This window comes from Callospermophilus lateralis, unplaced genomic scaffold (assembly GCF_048772815.1).
Source record: "Callospermophilus lateralis isolate mCalLat2 unplaced genomic scaffold, mCalLat2.hap1 Scaffold_112, whole genome shotgun sequence".
NCBI lineage: Eukaryota > Metazoa > Chordata > Mammalia > Rodentia > Sciuridae > Callospermophilus > Callospermophilus lateralis.
This window is the reverse complement of record NW_027511460.1, coordinates 177,167-198,104: the sequence shown is the minus strand read 5'-3', so window position 1 is coordinate 198,104 and position 20,938 is coordinate 177,167. Positions and strand designations below refer to the sequence as shown.

Genomic DNA, 20,938 nt, shown 5'->3' with positions numbered 1-20,938 from the left:
GACAAGATGATCATGATGATTGTTGAGTACCATGAACTGGATGTGAAAATGTTTTGTGTGAATTCGTTCCTGTGGGCCTTATCATCATCTGTGAGGTGTGGGCACTGTGACTATCTATTGTGCAAATGAAAACTGAGGCCAAAAGAGGTTCATTATTCTTCCAAGACAGTAGCAGAGCAGAGACACTATGCTTAATGTCACATCGTTTCAGTGACTCTACTTTGTTAACCTAATATAACATTTTTATGCAGTTCTAGATGTCCTAAAAATGAGTAATAAGAAAGACATAAATAATGATTGCTGAAAAACACATTCAGTTTTTATAATAATTTGTATTTTCCAAGTTATACCCAAGCCTAAAGTCTAACAGATAGTCATCAATTTTGCACATCATAAGCTAGACTCTCAAGTAAAATATAGTTTTTTATATTTTATTTCTGTTTTATTTGACAAATATATCAAGTAGACTTGTTTGAAATATTTTTTGATAACTCTCACAATTAAAATATTTTTAAGTTGCAAACAGATTTCTACATGTAAATGGTTGTATTTATTTGCAAGTTTAAAATTTTTACAAGTGTGATTTAAACTTATTAAACTGAGGTAATAATATTTTCAGAGAAAAATAATTTAGTGCTGGCAATGCATCAACTTTTGACTCAGTGATATTTTGAAAGGTAAATGATAATTTTCAGTGGAATAACTATTAACCAGAAGATTATATGAAGGCATTTCTAAGATCTGTTTGCATATTGCAAGGGCAAGAATTACATAATACATAAACAACATACTGCATACTACATACTAGTTATTTTCAGTGGACTAAGACACATCTGAAACCTATATATGAAGGACTGATATCATTAGATGTTATGGGAGCCGCTTGTCCATTGTTGTTTGTGTCCAAAATTACTTTACAAATTGGCTTTGAAATGTAAGCAAAACAGCAATTCAAATAGGCTTTTGGTTTGTACCATTGGCATATCTGCCAGAACCAGATAATAGTGTAGCTGCTGAGTATGTGGCTGAGTTCATCCTACCTATGGTGTTTGTGTGTCCTTTTGTGTGACAGTAACCTCATTAATAATAGGCTTAATTTTGAATGCAGCCTTCACTTTTTAATTCATAGATACCATGAAAGCATATTAAAACAAAACTTTAGATATTATAGCCAAGCAGCCAAACTTCTTGGGAGGTAAGCACAGTGTGAGAAATGAATATACATCTGATATTTCATGTATACACTCATTATATTGTATCCATAGAGTTCTTGATGAATTATCTATGAGTTTATATAAGTGATAAGATTATAAGGGTTACAATTCAAAAAGTTTTTCACAACTTAATTACATATCCTGGTGTAGCCTATTAATTTGCTCTTACTTTACATTTAGTTGCAGAAAACAACAAACAATCAACTGTCATGTAATTTCAAGGCAAAAATTTAAAATAACAGCAAAATAATGATAAAAATTTGTTAAAGAATATCAGGAGAGTATCAAAAATTTTAACAAATTTGAAACTTTATCATAAAACTTGTGCAGAATAGCGAATGATGAAAATTTACAGAATAAATGAATGAAATGTCAATGTAAAAAATTTAAAGAATATCAAGGGGGTATCCATTTATCTGTTGGTGGTATACTGACCATCTGGTTAGTGGTGATATAACTGTTTCCTTTAGGCACCTATCCTGGCAAAGTGTGAGGTATCCTAGGATGGCAGCCAATTTTATATCAATTATTCATTTTATTCATTATCTAGACTATTTGTCATTAAACATTCTTTTAGGATTTCAAATTAATATTTGATAGTTTAGTTTTGCAAAATATTTGCCCACGATCACCCTTGACCAGTATTATCTATACACTTTGATGCCTGTGCACATACAGTTTCACAGTATATGTGAAATTTAGTAGAATTTAGATGTATGTGTATTTAACATGAAAGAGGAGATGTCACATAATTTTATTCCCTTATGGGAGAATCATTTTCTTATAGCATTTGTACTGAAATAGCCTTGATGGACTTGTATACATTGGAACACCTCTGCCTCCCACAAAAATAAACCCAAATTTTCCCCTATCTAGTTCTATTCATGTTATTTTTTTTGATCTGATTCAAATTGCTATATTGTAGTCAGCCTTGGTGTTCTGTGAATAGGTTATTTGCCTTCTTAAAAAAGTGGAAAGGGCATTATTTTAATAATGTTAAATCTGAAGTGTATTTTTGAATAAGTAAATTGGTTTGACCATTGCTCACTGGGAAGAAGTCATTTTCCCTTTGCCTCAGGGCCTTTGGGCTGATGACTGCCTCTTAAATTTCAGATAGGGCTAGAATAACCTGTCACTATGGCTACCGGAATTTCAATTTGCTGTTATTAGAGGGAAGCTTATAAATTCCCAAACCACTCAGGCATTGAATCCATCAACTAAATCCATAACTGCTCCTATGGGAACTAGAAGGAAAGCCCAGTAGATTTTAGAATTTCCCTCACTATTTTAGGCTGGCAGATAGGATGACTTAACAGTTATTTTTTTTTCCTACCAAAGAAGATAATTTCATGAGTAACATAATACTTACCTTTAAAAACTTCGTAATCCAATTCTTCATTGTATTATTGGAAGCTACTTTCCATACTGCTGCTGGAATTCGTTATACAAAGCAGATACCATGTCTATCTCCTACTTAAGCATCTACCTGTCTCCTCAGAGTGCCTTGCAAGTCCAGTTACCTGAGCTGAGAATGCAAGACCTTTGAATCTGGCCTTGGAACAACTGTGTAGCATATGTGCCCCATCACCCTGTGGATGTTCTGGGTCCCATCATATGGAACTTGCATTGATGGGTCCCACCTATAACACGTGGTCATATTGCCATATGGTTGCATGTGTTGGTCTGTTCAGAGCCTGCTGGCTGTCTGTGTATACCATTCAGTTCTTGGAAGTTGCCTTTTCTCCACCAGACTGGCAGTTCTGCTAGGATGGTCTGAGTTTCATTCACGTCTCTATCTCCTGTGCCTATTGCATTCTCTCAATAAATGTTTGAAATAAAATGATGAATATCACTCACCCTCCTTTTTTAAGATGTTAGAAAATGAGAACAATTTACCCAAAATTATAACTTTTCAAAAATAAGATGAGATCAGAAGCCTCCTGACTTTATTTTATATTTATATAACTTTACCAAATTTGCTTAAATCCACACATTGTGTTAGGGGCTTTAGATACATTAACTTAATAATTACTATAACCATTTGGGGTATATTTTATGCATGTTTTAAATGAATTGAGTAAAGCTAATTCAGAAATACTAGGGATTTTACACACATATCCAGCTAATAAATGGAAGAACCCATATCTTTGAAAGATCACACGCCACCATTCTTAAGCTGGGGTATGCTATGTGCCATATTTAAAATAAATGATTTGGTTTGGATTTGATTTGTAATGCAGCCATATTAACCCCCTCCCAATTATTAGGTTTAAATGTCATTTCATATATCCTCTTGACAATATAGAGCAAACAGGAATGGGTATATAAGCTCAATTTGTCTCAGAATGATGGTACTCTTCAAAATAGTTTGTAGTTTTAATGCATATGTATGTATTTATTTCTTATAGGATAAACCATACATGACCTTTCAACATCTCTTTTATTTTTTTATTTGTTTTAATTAGTTATACATGACAGTAAAATGCATTTATGCACTTTGATATATCATACATAGATGGGATATAATTTCTAATTTTTCTGAGTGTACATGTTGCAGAATCATATTGGTCATGCAGTCATATATATTTACATAAAGTAATAATGTCTGTTTCGTTCTACTATCTTTCCTATCCCCACATTCCCTTCCCTCCCCTCCCATCATTTCCCTCTACCTAATCTAAGGTAACACTATTCTTCTCTAGTGCCCCCCCACCTTATTGTGAATTTCAGTAATCTCATTTCTAATTAAATATTTACTTGTTTTTTTTTAAGTGGGATCCATTGTCCTGTCAAGTCTGAGTATGTGATAGTATTAGACAATGCACTCACCATAGCTTCTGTCTGTTTTCCTATGAAAATACCATACTCAAATTTTGTCTTTCTCAATTTTCATACTATTTTCAGTTCCAAATTTCGGAAAAAAAATCTTGTGCATTTTTTATATTGTCAAATATTTCTTAAAGGCAAATATGTATTTTGTAATCAGAAGTTGTGATCACTGGGTCATAAATGATATGAAATTGAACCCTTCAGTTTACGTTTTGAAAACTGAGGATACTAATATTTGAGGCAGAACTTAACATGATTAATATTTAATATTTACGAAATGCTTAGCACCACCATAGCATGTAGCAATTGCTAAATAAATGTTCATTATGATAAGTCAAGGTTATTTTTTTCATAACTTTATGACATGGAGCATTTTCACAAATTAAGCTAATTTACATGTAATGTTTACAAATGTGCATGTTTACATGAATATATTAGGATATGTCTTTTCTTTAGGTTTAACTCCTTTCCTTCTCCCATCTTCTTTGGAATCACTATGGAAAATACTAGTTCCCACTTTCAAAGTGTGAATGGAGCAGGAGTAGCTCCTTTATTTATTCTCAGCACTGTGTAAATATTGGTCAAGTGCATCAAGGATATACTGGGTTTTTGGCTTCTTGACCTCGAGAGGAAGGAACTTAAAGACTTTTCTCCTACCTCAAACACTGGGACATAAATTGTGAAATAGAAGGTCTTCTCCCTTTCCCTTCCCAACTGAAAAGTTCTAATATCTTTGTGACAGCTGTAGTGTTTTCTGATTAAATGGATGTAAAGATAGAATCTAAAGCCCAGATGATATTAAGAATAACTCATTTGAATCTAATGCTCTTTTTTTCAAATAATTCTCTTAAAATTTCATAGCTGACCCAGTGAGTGAGCAGGATATGCTCCATACTACTGAAACTGGGGATAGAGCAATTTGCCGAAGGTGCTACGCTGTTCAACTATTTAGTGGCCACACTAGTACTTGGACTGTGTTCAAGTTTGAATTTGGTTTCCAGACTGAAGTTCTCCTCCTCTGAACTAGCACCAATTCCTTTATATCTTTTTGACTGAAAATAATTAAGAAACAGCAAAAAAGATTAATGAATTGATTCAATATGAAATTGCCTTCTTCTCTTTTAAATACCAGAATATTAGAGCAATAACATGAATAGTAATAGTAGATCAGAGTAATTAACCCCTTGAATTTGAAAACAAGGAGGAAAGCCTTTGGGGAAATGTTCTCTTGGTTGATGTTTAGAAAGACAAGTAGGCCTTTCTTTTTGTTTAAAATTCAAAACTCTTAGTGTAAAGATGAACACTAAAGAAATTCGGAAGCATGTGGTTGGCCTGAGTTCTGAAAACCAGGATATGGGGTGTGGTTTCCCATTTTTCCGAGATGAAAAACCCACTGTAAATTTTGGCAGCAATATTTTATTGTAATAAGATCAATTCACAGCTTATTCAGGCTTACTTTGAATGAGAATTGAGTTTGACTAAAGAAAATCATGTCCTTCCAAATGAAAATGAAAATCAGCAGATGTACGAAGTGAACCTCAGCATTAATCTTGGACTTGTCCCTCCCTGCATGCATCCTTCCAGTTACAGTGAGAGTGATGGGGGATGGAGGCGAGAGACAGAGGAGCACTGCATACAAATTTTTTAAAAAACACTACAGACATATTTTGGGATTTGAAGGAACAACTGATGGAGAAAAACATTGCCCTTCTACTTAGAAATGTGCAAAGAAAATATTCATCTTTTTAAAGTCATTTTACCCTTAACTGAATATTGCATCATTTTAAAAACTGAGAAATCTTTGAATTTAACACGAGTTTTCTCTCCCTCCCTTGTTCTCTAACTGAATGCTGTCTATTATTTTAATCATGTTAATCTACTACTTAGTGTAAAATGCGACTCTGTGGCTGCCTGGGAACAAAAGTGCTTTCTGTTCTTCCTTTCTCAGTGAACTGAGCTCCACATCATGCATGGTCTTGCAAACAGTTAGGGGTTTAGTCTGAGCTGATCAATACATTCAGAACCCTTTATTTATTGAGATGGATACAGCGTAATGAAGTCTGTGCTCCAATTCCCTTCTAAGCATCACTGCTGGGGTAGGAAGGTGTCTGTTTTTCTGTTCTAAAGCAAAATCAAAATTATGTTTGAGGTTTTTTTCTTATTACCCTGGAGAGCATAACACATATGGGCCCCCTCCAAACAAGCTCACTCTTGAGTTCATCCAAAGATATTTCCTTTATAATAATGAAGAACCAGTGAACCAAAATAATTTTAATTCAAGAAAGAAAAAATGAGTGTTAGCAAAATACTACTTCAGTTAATATCTATGACTTAATCCCTTAAGATGAATGCCACTAAATGGTTTTGAATAAAATTCTTCCTTTTATAAAAATATGCCCACAAGTTAGCACCATGCTTATGAAAAAAAAGGGTATTGATAATCATATAAAGGTTTTTTGATATAAAACCTTTAATTAATTCCTGTGATGCCCATAACATCTGAGAGGTAATGTGTCAACTATAATTTTAACATAGATGCATTTGTAATACAGCATGAATAAAACAAATTGCGATACCTTGTCCTTTCCTTCTGAAAGGCACATTAGTTTGTGTTTTGATCAGGGTTTGTTCTTGGACTTTTAAATAGTTCTTGGCTTTAAAAGTATTCATACGTTTGGTGTAGTAATTTAGAATATTTGATATATCAGTTTTCTAACACTTCCATCAAGATAGGCCTAACTGAAGCCTGAAAATTGATCCCTTACATAAAGTGTTAAAACAATGTGTTACTTCTTGGCCACTGTATTTGAATGCATGTTTTACAAATTTTCATTATGACTTGAAGACATCCTGAGGATTTTTTTCTTTATTGGCAAAAAATAATCTATCTTGATTATCACTGTTCTAGTTATTATTTGGTTTGATATAAAACCTTTAATTAATTCCTATGATGCCCATTGGAGAATTTCTATTCTCTAGTTTTTATTTTAGTAAGTGCTGTGAGGGAATAAATTAAAAGGTATTAAATGTTTATACTCTTAAGTATTAAAAATGAAATACATTCTAGTCCGCCATATGTGTTGTGTTTATGAAAGTTTGGAGAAATCAACTTATAAGGTTATCAATCTAAGACAACTTATTTATCCGTTGTATAATTATAAATCTCAGCCCTAATTTTTCTTCAATCATCTTTTAATATGATTGAAAGCTGGTAGAGTTCTAGACTTGGAAGGAATTTTGCAGATTACCAAACCCCTCTTTCCTACCATAGAGTCCAATAATTAATAAAATAAATAAAAAATGCAGCTTAGCTTAGTTTATGTTGACTTTGCTAATAGGTAAAATGAGATGGTTGTAATATTCTCCACATCAAGAGCTGGTGCAGTGATGAGTACCACAGCAAACAAGTACACAAACAAACAAAAAACCAAACTCTTCCTCGAGAAAAGATGATGGCACCCTTTGAGCATCTAGGGTGGGGTACAGATACTAAGGTGCAAATGTGAACAGAAATATTTTTTCCCATGTGTTTTTCATCAAGTAATGGAGACATTTGATGCAAATACAAGCAGTCACAGTATTAGGAGATCCTTGAATCCGGGACTGAGTCCCTCGGAAGTAGAGGTTGGGAAGGGTTTCCAGGAGACATGGCATAAGAATTAAGCCTTAAAACATAAATGAAATGAAACTAGGATTTTTCTGCTTGACATCTGTTAAGTGTGGGTCCCAGGAAGAAAAGGGGGTGTAAGATCTTTAAGGCTGAAGTATAAGTGATTTGGAAGTTCTGGTACCACTATCTGACATAAAGAAGCACCAAGATCAAGCGCAAAGTGTGAGAAGCAAATTTGGGGTTCATTTTCCAGCACCTTCACTACTTGCTCCCCATAATATGCTCTTGCCATTTCTACTCTCTCTGTACATCCTGGTTCCCGTCTCTTAATTCTCATACTCTGGCCTTTCCATTCTGCCCTGCTAACTTCTCTGCTTGAGATTTTTACAAGATCTAGTCAGACTTTGTGCTCAGCTCATGTGGGGTAGTTGCTTACATGCCACCAGGTCAACTTTTGATTTAAAATATTACTAATGTGCCAGTTGTGGTGGTGCATGTCTGTAATCTCAGTGGCTTGGGAGGCTGAGGCAGGAGGATTGCGAATTGAAAGCGAGCTTCAGCAATTATTGAGGCCCTAAGCAACTCAAAGAGACCCTGTCTCAAAATAAAATATAAAAAAGGTCAGGGGGCTGGGGATGTGGCTCAGTGCTTAAGCACCCCTGAATTCTATCCCTGAAATCAGGATTAAAAAAAAAATCACACTAATGTGAGTGTGGTTTTATTTTATGGGACTAGAGTGACCTTATGTTTCTTGGCAACCCTGATCCCTAGGACTCAGTGAACACTCCGTAGATTTCTGTTGGATTAATGAAAGAGGATAATGAACATAAATTGTTGGAAAGAAAAGCAAGGGGGACATACAACAACTAGGCTTGGGTCTAAAGATGGAGAAGAAGTTTGAGAATCTATTGCAATAGAGATGGTGTAGTGAAGCCAGAATATAGAGACATGGAAAGAATGCTGAGGACTGGATTGTGGGACACAAATGTGGAACTGAGGAAGCTCAGGGGAGGATTCCGTAAACACAAACTAAGGACAAGGAAAATTTGAAGAATTAAAGGATGACCAAGGAATTAGAATACTGCAATGAGGCCAAGGAAAATGAGACATAATGAAAAGGTTGCATCTGGTGAAGGGCAGCCTTCAAGGCCCTTGGTGAACAGTTGAAGGAAAGTGGTTAAGATAAAAATATGAGTTTCTTTATGAAAACATTCACATGTTTTCACATGCCATTTGTAATGATAAGTTGGACCATTTAGTTTATTTAGGTGTTTTCTGTTGACCCTTTGCCCCTGGGTAACCAGAAGGCTAAGGATTTCTTGTGGTTGTTTTTAGTTGATCGGAATACACTTTGTTGTTGGGTAAAGTGTATTCTAAGTACTGGGTTCTTATGTGAAACTTTACAGAATAACATTAGTGTTTTGCTGTGGTTTCCATGGATTTCTCTATTTGTTCTTGACTTGGAGCAAGCCTGTTAATGCTAAGCGATCACAGTTCCCGTGGGTAGAATCAGTTTACATAAGTAAAAGCTTATACCTGTAGCCAGTGGGGCTCTGTCTTCAGAACGCTGAAACCTTTGCCAGAGTTTAATTTTCAAATCAGGAAATCACTTTCAAAGGAAATTAAAACAATAGCAAAACAGTGACTTAATAGCAAGGGTTATATCTTTGTCTAGGGTGACCCCTATGTGTTTTGTCTGAGTATTTCTGCAAAACTGTCCTTTTGGTCTTAGGTGTACAATGTAAGATAGATAGAGTTGGTGAAGTACCATAAGCTTCTGACTTAGGCATAAACTGTACCTTTTTTGTATGTCTATCTCTTTTATATTACTACTCATATGTTTCATTTATTGTCACCATGTCATATTTCCTAAATACACACAGGCTGTTCAGCCAAGTATCAGTGGGTGAAATATTGATTTGGGTCATAGATAAGCATGTATTTGTTTTGTATATATGATATTATTACAGCAAAATTTTGGAAGAAAGCTAAGTGACATATATACTTCTATTTCTATGTAGATATTTACACATAGAATATATATGTACATGTGTTATCTACTTCTATTATTGAATATTCTATAATTTCTTTTTCTTTTTCAAATTCTCAACTCATCAAAATTTTAAACAACCAATCCAGGGGAATGCCCTGGAGAGAGAGGATTTAAGAAATACCTTGGGGTTATTGGCATGACACATCATCTGAAAATGACCAGGACCCAGGCACACATGTAGATTTATGCTGCACATGTGTGATTCTTGCTCACATCTATTTGTGTATAATTCTGATCATGATCTGGCCAAAGTACATGGGAATAATTTTTTTAAGTAGTTATTGTTCAGTTGGTTTGTGACTAAAGTAGAATCTAGATTTGACTGTGTGGAACAAGAAATGGAAAAACCAAGTTCAACAAGGAAGTTTTATTCCTCTTACATGTAGCCATTAGGAGGTCAGCCTTCCAAAGATCAGATAATGAATTTGTTACATAAAATCACCCAGAGATCCAGGTTTCTTTGTTGTTTGTTTGCCTTCTAGAGCATTGCCCTCATTCGCACAATCCATCATTGACAACAAGGAAGTTCATAGTCAGTCCAAGCTACCAAAGAGAGTTCCTTCTTTTTAAAGCATAACCTGAAAGTTACACATAACACATGTTCTTTTGTTCCATTGGCTGTGCATTATGGAGATAGGGAAATGCATTTTTTATTCTGAGTGACCTTATGGCCAGCCAGAATTACTCTTACTATATGGAATAAGGTGAGTATGAATATTGGGTTATACTTTTTGCCCTAGAGCACAATAGGGTTGGTACATATATATAGCAGACATGTCATTGTCAATATTTACATTTTTATTGATTGTTTTGTAGAATGTGCACTCAATGTTACTCGATATTGTGGCATTATTGAATGCTTTACAAATTATGTGTACAAAATCTCCTTTATTTTGGAAAACCAATGATTTCAGATTCTGAACTTGAATAGTTGAGGAATCTGATGTGTGGTACAAGGCACTTGACTGCTAATGAAGATCCATTTGTTTTCTAGCAGGGTAGGATGGTCTGTTTCTGATTGTTTCTTGAATATTGTCTTGATTCATTAATTATTTCAACTCTGTCCTGCTCTGCATGGAGTAAAACACAGACAGTAGCATTAAGGCTTTTTATAGTTGTATGTACTACATCCCTGTGCAGAGCAGGCCTCGATGACAGTGTCTGTACCTGGTCAAAATCACAGGGAAAACTGATGAAAAGACTTGTCTACTCCTTCACTCAGATTCTGATTAGTGCCATAAGACCTGAACAAAACCAACTTAGGACTTGTTGCTATTGTGGGGAATTTTTTTTTTTGAACATTCAAGTTCTTTATGTTTCCTGAATTTTATTTCTTTAGTTTAGAATTCGCTAGTGGTTTATGACTTCACCACTACTGTGGTCAATTGAACATGTCAGAAAGTAAAGGGAAACAACTTGATTTGTGACTGTTTTTTTTTCCCACCCCCCCAGGATTTGGAAAGTTTTTTTAAATAGTAAAAAATAAAAATAGCTAGTAATTATATGTATGTTCTTTTTCATTAAACAATTCAGAATTAAAATTTTCCCATTTAATCAGACTATAACATACGGATTTTTAGATTATTATCTTAAGAAATAAATGCCTGGTTTTTGTACAAAACTAATGGAATGCATCAGTAATCATTAAGGTATTCTGGCTAAGCTCCTTGCTACTCATCCTAAAGGGAACACACACACACATACACACACACACACACACGTGTGTGCGCACACACACTAAACTAGGGATAGGGGAAGCAAACACTAATTAAACCTTAAATGTGTTGTAAAACCACAGCAACAAAAAGCCCTTGGTTCACCTAGTTTGATCTTGCTTGTTTTTTGTCACTCTTCAATGAGAATTTCAGAATTTGTCTTTCTTTAACAGTTTTCTTTTGAAATCAGTTGATTATTTTCTTTGATTATTCAATTACATTAGAACAATGAAGATCAATATTGATGTCACTAAAAGACATCCATAATAGAAGGTGGAGCACTTTGCCTGTGTCTGCACCATACATTTGGGGCAGAATCAACATTTGTTTCTAATTCTGTTTTTCCTTTTGCATTATTACTCTCATTTTGATCTCAGACTACTCTCTGTCCTTGAACCTAGATATATGTGATATTAACTACCATACAGACACCTTTGGAAAGATTCCATTTTATGGTATGGTTTGAATAATATACTGTGGGGAACTCCAGAGAAAAACTGAACCAGAAAGTATATTTATTGTCAACTGGGCTGGAAGGTAGAGAATATTTAGATATAGATGGATATTTCATATCATTGTTTTTTGCTTTTATTTTTAATAGATAGCTCTTTGATTCTGAGAGATGAAAGCTCTTAACTTTTTTCCCTCCAGGAGTGTGCATACTGGACGATGGTAACCTAATGTACTAGGAAGAATAATAGGATAGGAGTCAGGAAACTTGGGGTTTATGAACTCAGCTACTTTTTTTAGTGTAAACTTACCATGGCACGTAGCATCTCTGGGTCTCTCTTGCCTGATCTGTAAAATGTAGGACTTGCTCTACATGATAACTAAGATTCCTCTTAGGTCTGTTGGTGCTCATTTACTTACTGGTCACTTTCATGAAATAAAACAAATGCTTGGTATTTTAAAAAATCCATGTTCTCAATGCAGAGTTTATACACACATCTGTGTAATTCAGATGACCTTGATCCTGTGTTACTTTCTCCATAGTTTAGCCTCTTCATGAATACGTTTTGTGACTTAGTGATTTTCAGCAGCTCTTTTTACCATATACTAGGAGAATTTTTTTTAAAAAAATTTCAGAACTAGCTCACATGCAAAGCTTTCCTTGTGATCTCACTGTGGGCAGCCCCACTAGTTGAATATCCTCAACCAGTGCAGGGCCAGGTGGCCAGCCTAGGAGGGACGGCTGTGTCCTGCTGATTGTGAACATTTATCACAGCCCTATATTTTTTCACTTAGCCATATTCTCCTTGGATCACATGCCTGCTCACATGGATTAGTTTACTTAATTTGAGGTTGGTGTTTCTAGTCTCCAGTAATCCAAATTAGAGTAATTTGGTTTTTACCAGTAGGTGAATGGATTGCTCTTTGTGTGCCATTGCTTGCCATTTTGGAAGTTGTAATCAATTTTAATTCAAAGGGAATATGAAATATCAGGATAAAAAAATGAGTATGATAAGCAAGCCTCTTCTCAACCTTCAAAATGTTGTGATTTGTGAGGGAGGGAGAGTGCAAACCAGATTGCAGGCAGATTTGTGGGAGATGAGGCTGCTTAATGAACCCTACCCTGCCTACAAAATTTGAGTAATCTCGTTTTTAAAAAGATGAAATACTGATTCTTCTCCCTTCATTCCTAAGACAGGTACTTATTACATAAAACAAGCAGCTGTTACTTTGGAGTATACCAGTGTTAATTCCTTCAGGTAACCTAGCTGCCTTTAGAAATCCTGGTTCAGTTCACCAAGTCAAAAGTGCCTGCATTAAGACCTGGAATGTTCAAACATCATTGTGTCACACTGATTCTGTGCTCAGGATCAAAGACAAACAAGGAAATGGCAGTTATTGATTGGTTTTATATAAAAACCTTGAGTGTCAATGACCTCTGGTATCCTCTGGTTTACTCTGGCCTTCTGGGAGCTGTTTCAAAAATAGACACGTACATGGATATTCAATCTCCACTTAAAAATTTTACAGTGATACATAACTGACTTCCTACTGAAAGAGTTATTTCCTTGAGGAGCGCTGCTCTGTGCTTAGCTATAATCCACGTAGCTTGACCCAAAGTGGTTCATAAAAGAGCATTCAAAATAATAAAGTTTGGCTCCCGTTTGCAGCGGCCGCGGGCGCCCAAAGCAGCGGCAGCGGAGGTGACAAGCGGGGGCCGGGGGTGACGGGCGCCTGAGAGGCGGCCGCGGCGGCGGGAGTCAGGGGGCTGCGTCCATGGGCCCGAGGCGGCCGGGCGGAGGCAGTGCGGGCGGGCGCGGGGCGGCGCGCGCGCTGTGAGGCCCGTCGGCAGCGGCGGCGGCGGCAGCGCGGCAGCCTCGGCGTGTGGCGAGCCGGGCCACGGGAGAGGCAGGGCCGGGCCTGCGGCGGCGGCTGGCCGGGGATGCGGCGGCGGCTGCGCTGAGCCCCGACCCCGCCGGGAGCGCGCGGGCCGGGCCTGCGGCGCCGCCGCCGCCGCTGCGACTACCATGTCGGCGGCCAAGGAGAATCCGTGCAGGAAATTCCAGGCCAACATCTTCAACAAGAGCAAGTGTCAGAATTGCTTCAAGCCCCGAGAGTCGCATCTGCTCAATGACGAAGACCTGACGCAGGCAAAACCCATTTATGGTGGCTGGCTGCTCCTGGCTCCAGATGGAACAGATTTTGACAACCCAATGCATCCGTCTCGGAAATGGCAGCGGCGGTTCTTCATCCTCTATGAGCATGGCCTCCTGCGTTACGCCCTGGATGAGATGCCCACAACCCTCCCACAGGGCACTATCAACATGAACCAGTGCACAGATGTGGTGGATGGGGAGGGCCATACTGGCCAGAAGTTCTCCCTGTGCATCCTGACACCTGAAAAGGAGCATTTCATCAGGGCAGAAACCAAGGAAATCATCAACGGGTGGCTAGAAATGCTAATGGTTTATCCCAGGACCAACAAGCAGAAACAGAAGAAGAAAAGGAAAGTAGAGCCACCCACCCCGCAGGAGCCTGGACCTGCCAAGGTGGCTGTCACCAGCAGCAGCAGCAGCAGCAGCAGCAGCAGCAGCAGCAGCATTCTCAGTGCAGAAAAAGTCCCCACCACCAAATCCACACTCTGGCAGGAAGAAATGAGGGCCAAGGACCAGCCCGATGGGAGCAGCCTGAGCCCAACTCAGAGTCCTAGCCAGAGCCAGCCTCCTGCTGCCAGCTCTTTGCGGGAACCAGGGCTGGAAGGCAAAGAAGAGGAGAGCAGCATGAGTAGTGATCGCATGGACTGTGGCCGCAAAGTGTGGGTGGAGAGTGGCTACTTCTCCCTGGAGAAGACCAAGCAGGACCTGAAGGCTGAGGAGCAGCAGCTGCCCCCGCCACTCTCGCCCCCCAGCCCCAGCACCCCCAACAGGAGATCCCAGGTAATTGAGAAATTTGAGGCCTTAGACATTGAGAAGGCAGAGCACATGGAGACCAATGCCTCGGCAGTGCCCTCCCCATCAAGCGACACTCGCCAGGGCCGCAGCGAGAAGAGGGCATTCCCCAGGAAGCGGGACTTCACCAGTGAAATCCCCACAGCGCCTCTATCGGACACCTCAGCTTCCCCCGTCTCCACACGGAAGAGCCAAGTCACTGGAAAGGAGGTCCACGGAGTCCTCCATGACGCCTGACCTGCTGAATTTCAAGAAAGGCTGGCTGACCAAGCAGTACGAGGACAGCCAGTGGAAGAAACACTGGTTTGTCCTGGCAGATCAGAGCCTGAGGTACTATAGGGATTCCGTAGCTGAGGAGGCAGCTGACTTGGATGGGGAAATTGACTTGTCCACATGTTATGACGTCACAGAATATCCAGTCCAGAGGAACTATGGCTTCCAGATACACACAAAGGAGGGCGAGTTCACACTGTCTGCCATGACTTCTGGAATCCGGAGGAACTGGATACAGACCATCATGAAGCACGTTCACCCAACCACTGCCCCAGATGTGACCAGCTCATTGCCTGAGGAAAAGAACAAGAGCAGCACATCTTTTGAGACCTGTTCAAGGCCAAGTGAGAAGCTTGAGACAGAACCAGGGGAGCCAGATCCTGAGCAGAAGAGGAGCCGTGCACGTGAACGAAGGCGGGAGGGCCGCTCCAAGACCTTTGAATGGGCTGAGTTCCGCCCCATCCAGCAGGCCCTGGCTCAGGAAAGGGCCAGCACTGTGGGGCCTGCTGATGCCCATGAACCGGGGCACCTTGAGGTAGAGCCAGGGGAGCTGGAGCGGGAAAGTGTACGGCGGCGGGAAGAATGCCGCAAGCGATTTGGGATGCTGGACACTGCAGATGGACCAGGTGCTGAGGACATGATTCTGCGAATGGAGGTTGATAGGAGCCCAGGGTTGCCAGTGGCCACTGACCTCAAGACACAGAATGTCCATGTGGAGATTGAGCAGCGGTGGCATCAGGTGGAGACCACTCCTCTCCGGGAGGAAAAGCAGGTGCCCATTGCCCCCCTGCACCTGTCCTCCGAGGATAGAAGTGACCGACTCTCCACTCATGAGCTGACATCCCTGCTGGAGAAGGAGCTGGAGCAGAGCCAGAAGGAGGCCTCGGACCTTCTGGAGCAGAACCGGCTCCTACAGGATCAGCTGAGAGTAGCCCTTGGCCGTGAGCAGAGCGCCCCGGAGGGCTATGTGCTCCAGGCCACATGTGAGCGGGGCTTTGCTGCAATGGAGGAAACACACCAGAAGAAGATTGAAGATCTGCAGAGGCAGCACCAGAGGGAGCTGGAGAAGCTGAGGGAAGAGAAAGACCGCCTCCTGGCTGAGGAGACCGCCGCCACCATCTCAGCCATTGAAGCCATGAAGAATGCCCACCGGGAGGAGATGGAACGCGAGCTAGAAAAGAGCCAGCGGTCTCAAATCAGCAGCATCAACTCGGACATCGAAGCCCTGAGGCGACAGTACCTGGAGGAGCTGCAGTCGGTGCAGCGGGAGCTGGAGGTCCTCTCAGAGCAGTACTCGCAGAAGTGCCTGGAGAATGCCCACCTGGCCCAGGCCCTGGAGGCCGAGTGGCAGGCCCTGCGGCAGTGCCAGCGTGAGAACCAGGAGCTCAATGCCCACAACCAGGAACTGAATAACCGCCTGGCTGCAGAAATCACACGGTTACGGACACTACTGACCAGGGACGGTGGTGGAGAGGCCTCAGGGTCGCCCCTCACGTAGGGCAAGGATGCCTATGAGCTAGAGGTCTTGTTGTGGGTAAAGGAATCAGAAATACAGTACCTGAAACAGGAGATCAGCTCTCTCAAGGATGAGCTCCAGACAGCCCTGCGGGACAAGAAGTATGCCAGTGACATACAAAGATATCTACACAGCTCAGCATCGCAAAGGCCAAGGCAGACTGCGACATCAGCAAGTTGAAAGAGCAGCTGAAAGCAGCTACAGAAGCCCTGGGTGAAAAGTCCCCCGAGAGCCCTGCTGTGGCAGGATATGACATAATGAAATCTAAAAGCAACCCTGACTTCCTGAAGAAAGACAGATCCTGTGTCACCCGGCAGCTCAGAAGCATTAGGTCCAAGTCTGTAATTGAGCAGGTCTCATGGGATAACTGACTCGCGCCCGCTTCCAGGTCCCCTGTCGTAGTCTGAAGGAAGGCCTGACAGTGCAGGAGCGGCTGAAGCTCTTTGAATCCAGGGACTTGAAGAAAGACTAGCTGCGTCCCACGCAACTTGACACACCCTTCCCAGCTGGCGGCGGCACGACCCAAGCAGCTTCTTGTCCGTACTTTTGTTTGTTGTCATTGTCATCATTAACTGTGGGTATGGATGCATGAGAGACTGGTGTCTGGGTTGTCCACACACTCCCTGCCGTGCTGACTCTGGTTTCTTGTCCCCGTCACAGCTTTTTTTCCATGGTATCTGAAATTAGTGAAGCTCGAGCAGTGGGGCGGGGAGGGCTGTCCCATGGCGTCGGAGCAGAATGCCCACCACAGCCCCACCGCACTCACTGTCAGTATAAGGCTCAGCGGCCTGTTGATAAGCTAGCCCTGTCTCAGAGTGCAGGATGGGGACTTGGCTGCTGTCCCAGCTCTGCTGCCCACTAGCCGGGCACCACCAGGCGGGCAGGTCCTGTTGGGCAGAGAGGAGCCACCTGGATGGTCGGGTTTTACAGAGGTGCCTCCCCTGCCTGGTTGCTGGAGGAAGAGGCCCTGCGGGCTGTGCAGCCTGCATGCGCTGCCTTTTGGCCTGGGAGGAGGACAGCATTTGGTATTTGTTCCACCAATGCAGCTTAGAACCACGCCCCAGATGACCCTGGCAAACCTTTCACAACCTGGAAAATGTTGGAAGCAACCATTCCTATTTTTGTTTGTTTTTTATTAAATCTTGCACAAAAAATAATAAAGTTTGATCATAAATTGTGCTAAGGCATTCAGAAAAATTTAAAACACTATTGAAATATGGCATCTGTTATTATTCTTACTATTAATATGTACTCTGGTTTCTAAGTTATCCAGTCCAAATTTTTTTTTTTTATTTTTCAGCCCTGTCCTTATTACTTAGTGGTCTCCCTGCTAACAAATTGTCGTTTTTAGCCTAGCCATGTCAAGCCAGGTGAATATTACAAACAAGAAAATTTTAAACAAATATCTAATTAAGGCATAAATTGGTGTTTCTCAACTTCAGCACTATTGACATTTTAAACAGGTGATTATTTAACATGTGAGGCTTGTCTTGTGCATTTTGGGTGTTTAGCAACACCCCTGACCTCTGTCCATTAGGTGCTCCAGTTTTGACAACCAAAAATATCTCCATTATTTACTAAATGTTACATAGAGGGCAAAATCACCCCTTGTTGAGAACCACTGCATTAAAAAACAAATAATTATTACCAATGTTTAACACCAAAAATGATAGATAGGATACCGTGGCAAAGTTAGGCTGACCTAATAAAAATGCATTATTAAAATTTTATGAGATTTATTGACTTGTTTTCTTGATACATGTTGGCAGATCTAGACCAGATAGTACAAGGTAAAGCAGAGTTCAGCTCCCTGCCTTGTTCTGTTAAAAAAAGAAAAAGAAGAAGTAGTTGTAAAAATTCTAATTTATCTGGGATGTTTGTATAAATGGAGGTGATAATTTTAGCATCAGTTCCTGACTCTGGAATATTCTGGGTGCATGTGAAAGCTGGTCTGTGATTAATCGGTTGTAGTGGTTCTGGTGTGGTTCTCTTGAGGTCTGCAGACATCTCCTTGCTTATCCTCAGGATTGTGCACTTGGGGACCCTCATATCAGGAATTTCTTTCAGAAAGATACCAGGAATCAGTGGGAACTTTGTCACCAGCCAGGAGACAACAGCTGCCCTGGCCTGTACTGAGCATCCCTTAAAAGGTGACTAGTTGGATTCTTCTTCCAAGTCACTGATGGGGCATTGAAACGGTCAGTCCAGAGGAGCATGGTGATTCATACTGGGGACATTCCAGCATCTTCTTCCCGTTGAAGGGTCTGATGAACAAGGCAAAAATCAAAAAGATATGACTCATGGCCCCTTCCCACAGGCATTTCTCATGTAATAATTGCTGTGGCACTTTGTGGGTAGGGGAATCTTTGTCAGAAATGTCTCCCATAAAATCCTTCAGCCATAACTTCCTCCCGAGGAGCCAACATTGTGAGTGACTCTAGGTCTTTCCAGGGTATCACTTAGATCACTGAGGTACCGTTGAGCTGAATCCCCAGTCCTCCCCATGGTTCTTGACTCAGAGAATTTCAGTAGACCAGCTATGATCTTCTTCCCCTGGGAGGTCTCTGAAACCTCACTTATGAGTCCCTGTCACTCTTAGGTATTTGTCATATCCCATAGGTGGATTAGACAAGAAAATGGTTGAGAACCATTTGGTGTCTACAGAGCTAACCCTTGATACTATTCATCAGAAGATATTTTTCTAAAATTTATTTTCCATTCTGAAACCAACCTACAATTCAGATCAAGTGTGGTACATTGTTTTTTTTTTAAGAAGATGAACAGGTCTAGCCAAGCATTACAATGTGCCTAAGATTATGACATATTAATAACAGACTCAGAATTTGTAGACTGGATACCTAAAATCTCTCATGGCATAATAACCTAAGTATTCTACCGACACCAAATCCAGATAATGTCGACTCAGTGGTGTAGCTTGATATGTGAGTCGTTATGAAAAACCATCTTTGACAGCTCTATGGCATAGAATTTAAAGAACAACATATTGTAAATCAATCTAAAGCCCATCTTATTGTTCTTCAGCCATTAGGTCATTTTGGGAATAATGTAAAATTAAACTTTTAGTAACCCAGACATGAAATATCCAATTGAACATGTTCTTATTGAATATGTTTCTGTATCAATTATATGAGGACCAATGGAAAAATATTTGTCATATGTGCATACAGGCTTGGAACAAACTGAAAATGTTTAGGGACTCAGTGCTTTTGCCCACCTAACATCTCACATGTAGAGGGTGACATTACTGAACACTGTGACAAATAATTTCTTTACAAATGACTGGTCTTGTAGTTTTCTTACTTTCTCTTTTTCCAGATACTGTCATTATTCCTTAGTATTTTTAAAAATATTTTTAGTTGTTAATGGACTTTTATTTATTTATTTATATGTGGTGCTGAGAATCAAACCCAGGGCCTCACATGTGCTAGACCACTGCTCTACCACTGAGCCACAACCCTTCCTCAGTGTTTTTAAAAGTTAAAATGTATATCTTCACTCAGCTTTCTTGGAGTTTATATAAATTACTAATTCTTTTGTGGAGGAGTTGTCACTAACAGCTTAAAGGAATATATAGCAGAGATCTTATATTTTCCCTGTAATTTTTTCCAGAGGTAATTTTATGTTATTTTTTTTTTAAAATTCATGCTTATTTTATACAGTTTTTCAAAGAGAAGGACTCTGTACAGATGCCTACAGTAGAACTGTGTTAGTCTCATCAGCTCTGAAGTTTTGATGTCTAAATCTAAATTATTTTTATTTCATTTATGTGTAATCCAACTTAACTTTCTCTTCTCAGGCCTTGGGGAATTTTTGATCACCTTTGATGAACATATCTTTTCTTTTCTCTTTTTTCTTTTTTCATCTTTTTTTTTCCATTTCCTTTTCTAACCACAGTATTTTGATGCATCTGAATTCTGGATAATTAACTACATAGATGTTTAAATGTTCTGTCCAAAAGGGTATCCAGCAGCTACTTGTAACTATGGATCATTTGCAATGTGGATCATTCCAGATTTTGAATACCAAGTACCATGAAATAAATTGTTTCCTTTTAGATTTTGATTACCTTGAAATGATACTATCTTGGTTATGTTGAGTTAAATAAAATATGCCATTAAAATCAGTTTCACATACATCTTTTACCTTTTTAGTATGATTTCTTGAATATTTGAAATTACACATGCAGCTCACCTAATATTGCCACTGGGCAACTTTGCTCTGTTTCCCAGAGTTTCTTTGCACCTTAGCACCCACATTCAGTATTGAAGACCTATTTCAGTTTGATTGAAAGAATATTTGCTATGATCAT

General features: G+C 39.8%; 1 protein-coding gene and 1 pseudogene across 1 annotated transcript in view; one reads left to right on the top strand and one right to left on the bottom strand.

The window, feature by feature from the left end:
- The first annotated feature begins 13,889 nt into the window (after window positions 1-13,889).
- On the top strand, window positions 13,890-17,184 carry LOC143388788 (myosin phosphatase Rho-interacting protein-like; annotated as a pseudogene).
- A 107-nt stretch (window positions 17,185-17,291) lies between these two features.
- The window catches only part of LOC143388796 (asparaginyl-tRNA synthetase-like), a 69,358-nt gene continuing 65,711 nt past the window's right edge, over window positions 17,292-20,938 (bottom strand). Inside the window, exon 6 of the mRNA XM_076842318.1 lies at window positions 17,292-17,495. Within this exon, the coding sequence (XP_076698433.1) occupies window positions 17,292-17,495 (204 nt within the window). The remainder of the gene's footprint in view (window positions 17,496-20,938) is intronic.